At 41.9% G+C, this 14,580-nt stretch overlaps 1 protein-coding gene across 1 annotated transcript; it reads right to left on the reverse strand.

The window, feature by feature from the left end:
* Positions 1-9,583: 9,583 nt before the first annotated feature.
* LOC132567294 (waprin-Enh1-like) lies at positions 9,584-13,874 on the reverse strand. Its single transcript, XM_060232976.1, has 3 exons — positions 13,777-13,874; positions 10,072-10,209; positions 9,584-9,741 (listed from the first exon to the last, which is right to left on the reverse strand). Exons 1-3 carry the CDS (start codon positions 13,862-13,864, stop codon positions 9,584-9,586), a joined length of 384 nt encoding a protein of 127 aa, XP_060088959.1. The 5' UTR covers positions 13,865-13,874.
* Between the last annotated feature and the right edge of the window lie 706 nt (positions 13,875-14,580).

The raw sequence follows: 14,580 nt of genomic DNA on the forward strand, positions 1-14,580 counted from the left end.
AGATATAGGGGAGGATTCAGTTGAACCAGTATCCTGTTTCCAAACTTCCTCATATGATGGCATTCCATTTTTCACAAGTTGTTGCAACAGCGCCAAGTATTTGAGCCAGTGGCAGCAGAGGCCCACAATGATGCACCAAACGCTCTTCATTCTAAGAACTTCTGGGAACTACACCCTGATTGCAACTTTTCTTTTCTTTTTTTTAGCACATGAAGAAATCTCACTAACTTCCAGGAGCCAAAAGGGGATGGAGTTTACCTTGTAAAAGCATAAACCTTTGTATACTTACTAATAATTGGACACCTGTAATTAATCTGCTTCCTCATTCCACCTAGAGGCTTATGTGAATATTGGAGGGTAGGGATGGACACGAATTGGAAAAATGCATTTGGTTTGTGGTGTGCCCCATTCGTGAACCACAGACCATTATGAACTTTCAGCTGCCTCACAAACTGTGGTTCACTTTGTGAAGTTTGTAAAGCAGTAGAATGCTCCTTTGACATGCTAGAGACACCAAGCTCACAGAGATTCTCTGGATGATTCTCCTCTACCAGCCTTCCAAGCAGAGCCAGACCTGCCACTAGGCAAACTAGGTAATTGCCTAGGGTGCCAGCCTCTGGGGGCACTTAATTGGGCACCCCCATGTGACTTGGTAATGTTAGTGCAGGGAGGGGCGTATAGCAGTGCGCCTGTCTCACTAAATCACTTCTATATGCGGCTTATGGCTACCCAGCCCCTCTTCCGCCTCAGTTCTTCCTTTTGAATTTTACCTCACGACTGCGAAACGCAAGGGGTGGATGTAATATGGATTTCTCACTACTAGTCTCTTCGGGGTTTTTGTTTTGCTTTCAGATGAATATAAACTCAGTTTGTAGGGGACCACAGCAGCTTTGATAGCTTTCCCAATATACTGGCACCAGAGAACTTTAAAGTAAACCACATTAATTTATTAACATACACACACCGTCTTCAACTGGGGAATGGGAAATATATACATGGGCTATATTGTATCTCAAGCAGTTAACAGTTTCTTCGTAGTTCAGGCTTTATAATATCAAGTTCGCTTAGGTCTTTCAGGTTTCACAGATCATACAGCTTTCACTCTCCAACACTATTCTGGGTTGGCCTCTTGGGTATAATGTGCCAAGTCCCTTAAGTCGATTGGTGTCTCTTCTCCCAGCCCTTCAGACTTCTAGACCCACATCTTTCCCTCAACCACCTCTTTAGCTCTTAAGAGAAGTGTCTCTGTGTCTGTGACCTCTCAGGTCTTTTACTGTGACTCTTCTCTAGTCACACACAGCCCCGTGGCTGTCTTTATAGAATGAACAGTGAGCTTTGCTTCTCTCGAAGACTCTCCTCAGCTCCTGTCTCAGATCCTTCTCAGACCAACTGCTATCTTCAGCAGTCTCCCTCAGACTCTGTCCGACACTAACTGCCCTCAGCCGTTAGCTGTCAATCACCCCTGAGAGTTCCGAGCACTCTGGCCCCCACCCTCAGATCACCTGACGCAGGCTCTATGCATCCTTAGTTTTCTTGTTAACCCATTCATTGCCGTCACAGGGTGCCAGAGGTTAGCCTTGCCTAGGGTGCCAGACAGTCTAGGGTCGGCCCTGCTTCCAAGTCTGGTGAGGACTGGGTTAATGAGATCCAAATTATGGCTCCCCAGAGAAGACGCCCCCAGGAAAGTGCTTACTTGGGGAGACTTGGAAGGCAGGTAGAGTAGAGTCAGCTGTAGATCCCCTGTAAGTTTGGTGTCTCTAATTTGCACTGGATCTGTTCTATACACTCCTGAAGCTGCATATGTCATAATGACGGCCAGCAGTCATTTTGACAGGTGCACATTCAGGAGATTCAAGAGTGTATAGAATGGCTACCCTCCACATTGTTGCTTTGAAGTAATGTAAACATTTTGATTGAGCAGAGAAACTCTGCCAGGAAATGTCTCTGCTTACAAGCCAGCACAAACCTCCACGAACAGCTGGAAAGTTTGTGCCAGTTGATTTAGCCACAATCTTGACTTTGCGAACCAAAAATGTGCCAAAATTCATCATGAACTTTTGTACCTGAGCCAGTTCATGCCTATCCCTATGGGAAGGCCCAGTCAGGCTAAGGAGGAATACCTGGCCTGGGTTATTATCTTTCCCAAGGTCAGGCAGTGGACCTCGTTAATTAGGAGTCATTTCTAAAAGCCAAGCCTCATTGATGTAAAAGAATGGGAGGGGAAAAAAGAAGGAGCAGATGTGGATGTTTTCAGGAGGATTCCTAAGGGGAAAGGATCTCATTGGTTGAAGTGTGTCATCTGATGCTGTTGGTCAAACCATATAATTAGGTATGGAAGGTTAGGTCCGTATCTCTTTTTCTCATTTCTCTTTGGCTTTCCTTCTGCTCACTTACCTGATGCTCAAGCCAGTGTAATTTGGATTGTTCCACTTCTCACTATTATCGGATTGCTGATGGAAGATTTGCTGTCTGCATTATAGGTAAAAAAGATAAAGGTAGTCCCCTGTGCAAGCACTAGTCATTTCTGACTCTGGGGTGATGCCGCATCACAACATTTTCACAGCAGACTTTTTAACGGGTGGTTTGCCATTGCTTTCCCCAGTAATCTACACTTTACCCCCAGCAAGCTGGGTACTCATTTTACTGACCTCGGAAGGATGGAAGGCTGAGTCAACCTTGAGCCAGCTACCTGAACCCAGCTTCTACCAGGATCGAACTCAGGTTGTGAGCAGAGCTTGGACTGCAGTACTGCAGCTTACCACTCTGTGCTACGGGACTCCTTGCATTGTAGGTATTTTATGTATTATAAATGGAGCAGGGCCGTAGCCAGGATTTTAAAAGTTGGGGGGGGGGCTTTTTGCTGGAGAGGGTGTGGTCTATTGGGCTCCTTTATCCATTGCTGGTGGGAATGTCCAGTGGTAATGGAATTTTGGAAAAAAATTCTGCCCACTATTGAACGCATAATTGCTCATAAAGTTCCCTTTACTCCAGACTCCATATTGCTCAACCTTTGGAAAAACGTGGAAGTGCCTAGACACAAGAGTGAATTGGTTGCATTACTTATCTTAGCAGCAAAATTAGTAATAGCCCAACACTGGAAGGCTTCTGTCTTACCTACTAAACGTGTTTGGTTTTTAAAAATTTGGGACCTAGTAGTAATGGACAAATTAGCTACTACTATAAGAATTTCTGAAACATCCGACACAAGCCAGGTAAAAAACTTGTTTGTGGAAAAATGGTTCCATTTTTTTGACTATGTACAATCTGAACAAAATACATTGTGTAAATTACCGGACAAGTACTTGACTTTTGCTTTATATTAGAACTATACTTTGCTTGGCATGTTCTGTAATGTGATGGCTCATGGATAGAATCTATGTTTGTTAGTGTTATAGTTGATGTTTGTTAAATGATGTATATGTTATTATTCTAATAAAAATTTGAAATTGGAAAAAAAAAAAAGTAAGGGGGCACATTTTCCCATCCACTGTCAAGCTTGCCACCTCTCAGAAGCTTTCTGAGGTAGGGGCAAAAGCTGGAGGTTCTGAAGGTGACCAAGGAAAATGCCCTGCCCTTTAACAAAGACTTAACATATTGCAATGGGCAGCTGAAGCTTTTTATCACAGAGAGGTAAATCTCACCCAGTCAATAACATCCCATTAAGTAAAAGTGACAGAACTTTTTTCCCCCAGGCCTGTAGGTAGGATTCAAAACTGTGTTGTGGCAGCTGGGTGATGACTAAGGTAGAAAGCAATTGACCCAGTGATTTAATTATTAAACTGGGAGATTCTTAAATTACACCTGTCTTCCTCCAATCTAGAAATGATTCTAATACCAGGCAGGTGGATGTGTGTGTAGCTCTGACCTGGATGTTATCGGCTAGCCCAATCTCATCATCAGAACTCAGAAACTAAGCAGACTATGGTTAGGGCTTGGATGGGAGATTATAAAAGAAATCAGAGCTTGCTACACAGAGGCAGACAATGGCAACCCACCTCTGTTTATCTCTAACCTTGAAAGTTCTGCGAGATTGCCATAAATTGGCTATGATTTGAGAGCACTTTCCACTTCCAGATGTGTGTGGTTAACTGTGTACTGAGGGGAAAGCATTCTGGGGGTACATAGAGTGTTCACGGGCTTGGCATTCAAAGAATTTAATTTTTTAATTAAAAAATTAGGGGCAGGACTTTAATGGGGTACAATGCCATAGAGTTCATCTTTCAAAGCAGCCATTTTCTCCAAAGTAGCTGGCTCCATCCTTCCCAGGTAGGTAAAATGAGTACCCAGCTTGCTGAGGGGAAAGTGTAGATGACTGTGGAAGGCAATGGCAAACCACCCCGTAAAAAGCCTGCCATGAAAACGTTGTGAAAGCAACGTCACCCCAGGGTTGGAAACGACTGGTGCTTGCACAGGGGACCTTTCCTTTTCATATATTGAAAATACACAGGCTTTGGTGTACACTATAACAAAGTAAGAATCTTCCTCAGTTCAATCCCTCTTTATAGTAATAAACATCTTCACAGAGCCACAGAGAAAAACATTCATACACAGATCAACGCACCATTTTCTAATCTCTGCACCCAGGTGCGTTGATCCGTGCGTGAATGTTTTTTTCTGTGGTTCCATTAAGATGTTTATTAGTGTTAAGAGGGACTGAGCTGAGGAAGATACAAAATTGTTTATAAATTCCAGGAAGATATATTCTCTCTCCGTTTGTGATATTTTCATTCCGTGGATTGCCTTATCAGCACTGTTTCTCTTCACTTAATAGAAAGCTTGGAATCTGAACTTCTGGAAGTGTGTAGAGACTTTACGCCCACAACAACATTGGAAGGAGAAATGTTTTGAGAAAGGTGTTCCTCTTGCAGGCCTGAGCAATGATATTTTTAAAGGCGCAATGCCAAATGGAATTCAAGGGTTGTAGCTATTATGCAATCAGAATGTGGTGATTTTGGAGGTTATATTGTTTATTTGTATGAACGTTATATACATGGTTAATAGTGTTTCACACTCTAGTAAATATTTGCATCTGTCTCAAGTAGCTCTTCAGCAATTTTTCTTTGTTATTTTCTCCAGGGGAGCTGCTCTCTGTAGTCCGGAGATCAGTTGTAATTTTGGAAGATCTCCATGGAGGTTGGCAATCCTATTGCTGAGTAAAAGGCACCGTGTAGATGCATTCCTTCACCCAGAGCAGATAGTTGGCCATGTGTTAGAGTAGGACAGCAAAATAAACAGGCTGGTTTTCCTCTGCTTTATACGCCCTTCTCCCATCTTTGCAAGGAGCCTCTGAGCCCATTGTCACTTTTGAAAATCATATAATCTTAAGATATGGATGGCAAGAGGCCTGAAGAAAATTGGGGGTGCTAACAGCCCTGGAGAAAAATGTGCCCTGTGTATTTAACAGAGGCTTAATAGGATGTTGAAGAAATCCCTTAGCACCTGTCACATCAACCATCACCAGTGGTCTGACCTAGCCTCAGATCGCAAAGCATGGAGGCACACCATCCACCAGGCTGTCTCTTCCTTTGAGAATGCACGCATAGCTGGTCTTGAGGACAAAAGGAGATTGAGGAAGAATCGCACTGCTACAGCACCAACCCCAAATCAGACTTTTCCCTGCAGCCACTGTGGCTGGATCTGCCTGTCCCGCATTGGTCTTGTCAGCCACCAGCGAGCCTGCAGCAGACGTGGACTACTGCACCCTTCTTAAATCTTCGTTCGCGAAGTCAAGCCGAGAGAGAATAGGATGTTATCTTATCTATCTATCTATCTATCTATCTATCTATCTATCTATCTATCTATCTATCTATCTATCTATCTATCTATCTATCTATCTATCTATCTATCTATCTATCTATCTATCTTCTATCTATCATCTATCTATCTATCATCTATCTATCTATCATCTATCTATCTATCATCTATCTATCTATCATCTATCTATCTATCATCTATCTATCATCGATCTATCTATCGATCTATCTATCGATCTATCTATCTATCTATCTATCTATCTATCTATCTATCTATCTATCTATCTATCTATCTATCTATCTATCATGTCTGTTTGATTTCTATTCTGTACAACATATCTACAATGAATCACTGTGATTAATTAATTAAAAAGAAGCCATTAAAACAATAAAATCAACAAGCCATCGCCATCATTAATTAATAAAAACAAGCCATTAAGACAATAAAATCTATCAGCAATAATCATACAGTTTCAACAAGAGGCAGCTCTGGCACAATAAAATAAATCAATAGCCAGCTGCCTTGCAAGGCCTTTCCATAGACAGTGTGTAGCTGATTAAAAGAGTGATGGAATTAATAATAAAGTTAACATTTCCCCCACATGTGCATCTGAGATAAGTCTTCCCTCTAACAACAGTTGGAGTCTTTGATATACCAGCACCATCTACTGGCTATAAGGGGAAACAGCAGGTGAGTCCCTTAGTAGGCCATTAGCCAAGGAGCTATTTAGTTAGTGAGTTATACTCCTCTTTTCTCCCCAATGGGGACCCAAAGTAGTTTAGGAGAGCTCTCCCTAACTCCATTTAATACTCCCAACAAGGGCTTTTTTCTGGAAAAAGAGGTGCCAGAACTCTCAAGAGGGAGAGCATACCTGCCCTCAACTGGAATGAATCCACCTGCTCTGTGTTAGGTACAACATGTTTCATTACAACATTTTTTTTGAGAATTTTATTTCCACAAACAGGTTCCAAAACGCCGTTCAGCAGCATTCCCCCAGGAAAAAAAGCCCAACTTACAACAGCAACCCTGTGAGATAGGTTTGACTGCATATTTATTTATTTATTTAATATCCCACCCTCTCCGCTCAGGGCGGCTCACAGATTAAGGGTCACACAATCAATCAGCATAACCAACAAGATAAAACAACAATAATACAAGTCTCCAGATATAGCAGAAGACTTTTTGCTGGCAACTGCAACTTCACACCACTGCTCTGTCAGCCAGTGGGAGAAAAATTAAGTTTTAAAATTGCCATTGGTGAATTGTCTGAAAAGTTATGGTTTTACCTTAGTTCTGGCTATTCCTTGAGCAGTATGGCATTGCATCTGAAGTCCGCCAGAAGTGACATGATGCTACCATGCTCTGTGCCTGTTCCCTGACGGGTTCTTCCCATTGGCTGGGTGTCCTAGCTGAGAGAAAGAATAAGCAGAGCGAGGCCACCAAGCTACCTTCCATGGCAGAGTTGGTGCATGAACTTGGGTCTTTCAGACTGTACTTCACTTCTCTGACCACTAATACCATGCAGGCTACACCACTATGATGGAAGCCTCTTTCTCAGTCCAAGAAAGTATCTCCGTTGCAGAGCAGAAGCACTTTGGCCCTCGAGATCACTTTGCAGTGATCTTGCCAACATGCCTGGAGGAAAATGTTTTGTTTTTTTAATAAAGAATGTGTGACTGAAGCTCAGAAATAGCCTCCCAGTTGGAGAAAAGTACCTCTTTGCCACTCCATAATTTGCCCTCCATGGCATGTGCCCCTTACCTTGTTATCCCCATTTCTGTTTTTTTAAATTATTGCTGATTCTTCAGAGCTGATTTTGTATCAAAATAAATGACTGACTGAAAGAATGTGTGAACATGTGCAGGGTTAGTGTCTCATGAGATTTCTGTTTAAAAATCATCATCTAATCACAGCTTCTGCATGCTCCAGAGCCCAAAATATTTTATTTCCAATTTTATCCAGTATTATGGATTTCCTGATAAATAGAAATTGGGGGGTGGGTGGGTGGGTTCTTAACAACTTGGACAATAATATAACTGACCTTGTGGCGAAGTTCTTATATGCTACATTATATGTAGTAATATATTGTAAATTTGCAATATTTTAATATGGATGATTTTAATCAGTGACTCATTCTGTGCTGAACTCTTTATCTATTTTAATGATCTTTTATCTGTAATGCTAATAAAAGTAAACTAACTAACCAGTGATGGAAAAGTACAAGGTGGGGAAATCACCAGGCTTCCGTTTGTCTGTTCTAATGGCCTGTAAAACTAAGATACTACTTTCTATTGTCTGTCTGCCGCTTGTCAAAGACAGACAATTTCAGATGGCAGCTGTGTTAGTCTGCAACAGAACAGCTGGATTCCAGTCCAGTAGCACCTTAGAGACCAACAAGATTTTGGGGGGTATGAACTTCTGAGAATCAAAGCTCCCTTCTTTAGGTACATATGCACGTTTTGTATTTAATGAAAAGATATGGTTTGTAAATGTGGCTGGCCCCAATTCTTCTTGTACTGATACTTCTAGAACTGATGCAGAAATCAGAAGGGGCGGGGAAATCAAATGAATCAGAGAGCACACTTGCCCTCCACTGGAATGAATCCGCCCGCTCTGGGTTGGGTACAACATGCTTCATTTAAACTATCAATGAGCCATTTGCTTCTGTATAAACATTCTTTATTTGTAACCACTAACTCACATCAAATATAGTCCAAAATGCTGAAAAGTTAGCACAGATCTTGCAAATTGGCTTTTGACTTGTGACATGACCCTTTAAAAGAGAGAAGTTGTAAATTTGGATAACACAAAGTCTCCTTGCGGCTCTTATGTGTGCTGTGAGCATAGCAAGAGAGGAAGGGAGCATTCAAGGAGGGCCAGCTTCTCTTGCTGAGGGGCTGAATCTGGCCTCAGCAAGGTGTTCAGGGACTGTACTCCCCCAACCATGATGTTCTCATTCTGCCTGCAATTAGTGTCTCTGCAGAGGCTGTGGCCCTTCCCAGAAATGTCACAGCCCCATCTAGTGAGATAGGATGGCACTGAAGAAAATTCTTCCCTCCCTTATGTCTCTTCTCAGCCAAGACTGTAGATGCATGCCATTGGATGGAAGGTGATGGTATGCAGCAGAGGATGAGTGATGAATCCACAGATGCCCTTCTTCCTCTGTGGGCATTTCCTCATCAGTCAGTTCTGTAGAAGGTTATGCTGGTGATAGGGGGAAACAAAAACAAACTAGTTTGGTTACAGAGACAAGAAAAAGTTGATCAAATGTAAATGTGCCTCTTGGGGTTTTTTATTGGTAAGCCTTAAGGCCTAATCAGATGTGTTGTTTTTCACATTTACCATCTGAGGTAATTTGTAAGCACCATATTTGTCAGATCCTGCCCCTCACTATGGAAGTTATGCTCCTCTGGTATAGAAGGAAACTGTTTTTAGAACTCGGTTGTTTTTTGTTTGTTTCAAAGCATTTACCTGGGGGGGGGGGGAGAAATAATTCTGCTGCTCAGAAAGGGGGAAGTGGGGAAGCTCTGACAATCCCACAGCGTGACAAGGAGAAAAGGATGCAATGGAGAATGGAGGTAAGAAGGAAGGAGGGACAAAGAAAGGCATATGGGCTGCTTACCCACTAAAGCTCCTTCATAGCAGAAGAGGGACAGGAAAGAGAAGAGAATGAGAGGAGAATGATGGTGGTGGCGGCAGTAGTAGTGATGGTAATGTTGCCTCACGAAAAGCTCCTATCCTGCCACATATTTTGTTATTCTTTAAGGTGCCTACTGGACTCTTGCTCTTTTCTACTGCACACCCAAATGTGAGAGACATAAAGTGCCCTTTAGTCAAACATGATACCTAGTGGGAATCTGCAGACCCTTCCACAGTAGAAGGAAGAACAGCATATCTGGCTCCTTGGACAGTCGTAGTCATTATTGCAATATCGAATTCTTAGTGACGAACATAGAAATGGGATTGTGGGGCAAATCCTAGGTCTCACTGGAGTAGAAAAAAAAAGATTAGAGTTAATATCCCACCAGCAGCTTTAAATTTCTTTCACTGTAGTACAGCCATAATATCTATATTTGGAGACTCGCTAGGTCACACACTGGCACTCCCATGTCTTAACTTTATTGAATGCTTCATTTTTTCCTCTGCATAGGCAGAACTTAGCCAGTTTTGAAGCCCCCTACAAACCAAGAAAATATCTCTTATTTTGAGCAGCTGAAGTTTTTAAAAAGATTGTCTACCATCATCCCCAGTTTCTGCACAATGAACAAGATAGGAAAGATGGTACATGTGATGTCCTGAAAAAAATAGAGAAGATACCTTGTGGGAGTCTGCAGATCCTGACACAATTGTATGAACAGCACATCTGGCTTCCTGGACAGTCATAGCTAGAACTGCAACGATCGATTCCTGGTACAGTACATCGGAATGGATTTCTGGGGCAAATGCGAGGTATCACTGAAGTAGAAAAATAATGTTAACCAATGTCCAACAACCAATATCAGCATGCATAGATTGAGATAGATGTCCTGACCTGGATGGCCCAGGCAAGTACAATCTTGTCACACCTTAGAATCTAAGCAGGGTTGACCCTCGTTAGTATTTGGATGAGAGGCCACCAAGAAAGCCCATGGTTTCTAGGCAGAGGCAGGCAAAGGCAAAGCAGCTCTGAACATCTCTTGCCTTGAAAACTCTAAAGTTAGCTGCAACTTGATAGTACTTTCCACCACCAAAGATATATGGACTGCAGTGCATCCATACTGCCTGGACTATAAGGCATATTTCAATGGGGAGGGACAGTGGCTCAGTGGTATTGCAACTTGGTAAGCAGGAGATCCCAGGTTCAATCCCCAGCATCTCCAACTAAAAACGGTCCAGGCAAGTAGGCATGAAAAAACCTCAGCTTGAGACCCTGGAGAGTCACTGCCAGTCTGAGTAGACAATACTGACTTTGATGGACCGGGGGTCTGATTCAGTATAAGACAGATTCATATGTTCATATGTTAATGACAAATTACTAGAGAGGTGCAATTAGAGCTTACTAATCAAAATTCAACCTGACCTCATCTGTTTTTTTAGCATCATAAATTAATTTGAATGCAACAACTTCTGATGTTTGGTAACAGAATGAATCAGTCAGATCTGGTTTAATTTCCCTGGGTATCAGGAGGGTAAGCAAGGGGGGGGGGGGGGAGAGTTACTTTGCAGAAATATAATTGACAGGGATGTTATTTGTCCACAACTATTTTCCTGCCAAAGAGGATCGTTCTGGTTCAATTACTATATATAACATTTCCTGCAATCATTGCTCTTTCTCACTGAGTTGGGCATGATTCTCTAAATTCTATGCAATCACAAGTCTTGTTTGACAGTCTTCATGACAGCCAGTTCATTTGATTTATAGACTGGGGGTAGATTCTGTAAGGTTACATTCAGGCCATCCATGATAGGCAGTGTATCAACCTTGCAGGGGACAAAAATAAAGATGCTGTTTGTACATGCTATCAGACAGGTAGAGGTTAAGGCTTTCTGTTGTTTTCCTCACCCACCATAGATACCTAGCCTGACAAGTATTTAAGGCTTTCTTTCCCAGATGATAGGCAATTTGCACTTGGGAGATGAGTGGAAGGAATAAGAAATATTAAAGTTTTCAGATCTCTGTATGTGAGGGGAAAGGACTAGTTCAAGGATCTTGGACATTCTTTCATTTTATTTAAAAGCAGTGTGTGGAGGGGGCTGATATGCACTGATTCACATGCAAAGCAGTGAGCCACTGTACACTGCTTGAAGCACATTTCCCCCTTTCCTCTCCAGTTCCAGTCTCAGAAAACAGTTGGGTCGGGAGAAAAATACTGAAATCCATCATGTTCATCAAGGCAAAGGCAGGGTTTACCTCCCATTGCCAGCCGACTAGTTTAAAAAAACGAAACAAAACAAAAACACCTTCCCTACTGTATACTTGAGGATCCCAGAAAAGGAGGAAAAACTCACTCCCACACATCAGTTAATGCATTCATCTTCTCCTGTACCCACTCTGTGATTCTATTTAATCACTTATAAAATGGGAATATTTCTACCTTGCTGACTGGAATTCAGAAGCGAGGTTCCCTGGGGCTGTAATCCCCAAAAATTTCATTCCAATTGGATGAGGGGGAAACTTATACTAGAAATGTATTTTCCTTTGAAACCACTGGAAATAACAACAGAAATTAACTAATAATTTTAATTATTCATTAAAATCAGCTCATCTTCTTAAATGACAAAATGCAATTTTGCATAGTCTTAACAGCAACTAAGGTTATACACGGATCCTTCAAGTCCTGTCTTGTACGTGCTGCAGATGCTCCATATCTATTGAAATTTATGTTAAACAGCCACTGATAAGTATCTTGTTGCTACAAATTAACACTTCTTTTTGTCTCTCCTAATGACTCATTACTAAGCCTTTGTCCCATTTTAAATATTAAGAAAATGCTTCTTATAAACTAAGATGTGACTTATAAACAACGATACTGAGGCATCTTCAGGACTTGCTTTATTATTAAGTGAACTGAAACATTCACCTCTGGTAATACCCATCCTGTGTATCCATCACTCCCATCAAAAGGGTTTGCCGTTTGCCTGCAACTGGAAGAACACCCCCCACCAGAGCTCCTCTCACTAGGGCAGTGGCGGGAAATAGGGGTGAGAAATGGTGATCTTCCAGGGCTACAACATCATTTCCAGCTACATAACCAGAACTGATTTTACTATGCAATGTGCTGACTTAGGATTCATCCAAAACTCTATGGTTATCACCATAAAGTTTGGGGTGACTCCTAGAGCGCTCTGCAACACAGTGACATCTTGTATGGTGGCAGCTCCTGCTCAGGCTACAGAGAGGAAGTAGCAAACCATCATTTGCCAAGACAAAACAGGGTTTGAATGGTTGTCTGGTTTTAAAAACAAAGCATGGTTTAAACAAACAATGGTTGTGCTTGAGATCTCAGTGGCGCCAGAATGTTACTTGGCTTTCCTGCAGACTTTATGCAGCATAAATTCCACATCTGCACTTTTGTTTAAACAGTAGACCAGAACAAAGGTGTAGCCTGCTGGGACTGATTAATACAAGGTACAAATAAGTAAGATATATTTAAAAGTCATTGGTTATTCAGTCAAACCACCACGTGAAATACTTTGGCTGCTACAAAACCCTTTTGTGTAAAGTCCCTGTCAATATTAGCAAACAAAAATAACTGTTGGTTCACTCCTACAGGAGATGTATAAAAATAAATGTTCTAAAATATATGTCTTGCATTTCTAAAGAATACAGATTGACTATTATGAGGAATGATTTCCACTATGCCCTCCTTACATATGTTGAGTCCTGGGTGTAGTCTTTGAGGGAAAGTAGGGCTGCTTCCATACAGATGTTTTTGCTCTACCCTGCCTCTCAAACTGGAGCAGGTTTTTTCAGAGTATCCATACAATGTCACCCTCCCATCTCTCTTCTTCCATGTTTTTTCTTGGTTTGTTCCAATGTTTCCTAAACCCACTTTGCTCCGGTTTTTCCAGGAAGATCATAGTCAAAGCAGGTTTGTCAATCATGTAGACAGGACAATGTTGATTTCCCAACCTCCCCACCCACATCAATACCATTCCCCCTCCCTATTCACTCTCACCCACTATTTCACATATAAAATGCGCAGGCATTAAAAAAAAAGGTAGTTGCTGTATTGCTATCATGTACATATAGGTACTACATTTAAAAAGCCCCCTTCAGCAGTGTGCATGAAGGGAATGGCAGGCATACCAAGGAAACACTGAGAATACCCCTGCAAGGACACTCCATTGCCATTGCAAGGGCTTAATTGCAAGGGAATAATTGCTGTGTGGAAACAACCTAATTGTTATGTTAGTTCTTCCTGCAGAATTCAGAACTCCTTCCACGTGCAAAAAGAATTCCCCTGCTGACCTGATGACATGAAAGCAAGTGCTGTTGCAATGGATCCAATCTTCAGCCCAGCAACTGTTCTTGTGTCTTACCGAATGCAATTCCAGTACAATCAGTGGTAGGAAATCCTATCCAAAGAGCTAGAAGACTCACAAGGAGCAAAGCAGTCAGTGTCTTCATGGTGCCTTCGAGTGTCAGGTATGAAGAGTACCCAAAACTGAACAAAGCTGGTATTTAAGTGGACAGAGGAGCTGGGTTGAACTGATTATACTGTTTCTCACCCTCCTCGCACCTAGTATCAACACATTATAATTTTCACAAATGTTAAATAATTGCATCGAGCAGACTTCACAGACTTCATGTGTTGTTGTATCCATGACAGGCACCAGAGTGTGTAGGCGTTCAGCGCTGTAATGCTGTCGAACAGACGCCCTTCCTTCAAAGAACTTTCATGAGCTACAACCTAATTACAAGTCAGTTCCTTCTAACACATCAGGAAGACATGAAGGGTGGGGCTTACCTTGTCAAAAGTCTTCCTATATGCAACTAATACCGGAGATGGCTAGCACTCTCAAGAAACAGAACAAAACAGACATGGGGAGATGACTATAGCTCATTTGTAAGCTTATGTTTCTCATCCAGAAGTGCTAGATTAGAGTTGTGGCATCTCCAGAAAAAGGGTTTCAGCAACTGGGCTATAATATCAAAAGTTCAAAATTATCTATGGCTGCTGTAACATATGAAATGGTGCCTCATGTTCATGCGCATATATTTGCATGTACATTGCATAAGACAGAATACACTCTCTCAGCACATACCACAGACATTTGAGAGCCAATCTGGTGTAGTGGTTAAGTGCGCGGACTCTTATCTAGGAGAACTGGGTTTGATTCCCC

The sequence above is a fragment of the Heteronotia binoei genome, chromosome 2 (assembly GCF_032191835.1).
Source record: "Heteronotia binoei isolate CCM8104 ecotype False Entrance Well chromosome 2, APGP_CSIRO_Hbin_v1, whole genome shotgun sequence".
NCBI lineage: Eukaryota > Metazoa > Chordata > Lepidosauria > Squamata > Gekkonidae > Heteronotia > Heteronotia binoei.

Bases quoted from the DNA above. Each gene is read 5' to 3' on its own strand.
- LOC132567294 (XM_060232976.1), bottom strand. From the start codon at position 13,864: ATGAAGACACTGACTGCTTTGCTCCTTGTGAGTCTTCTAGCTCTTTGG. The intron at 10,210-13,776 runs GTAAGACACAAG...TTTCTACTTCAG, and splicing joins TTGTACTGGAATTGCATTCG to TGATACCTCGCATTTGCCCC. The intron at 9,742-10,071 runs GTATCTTCTCTA...TTTCTACTCCAG, and splicing joins GATCTGCAGACTCCCACAAG to TGAGACCTAGGATTTGCCCC.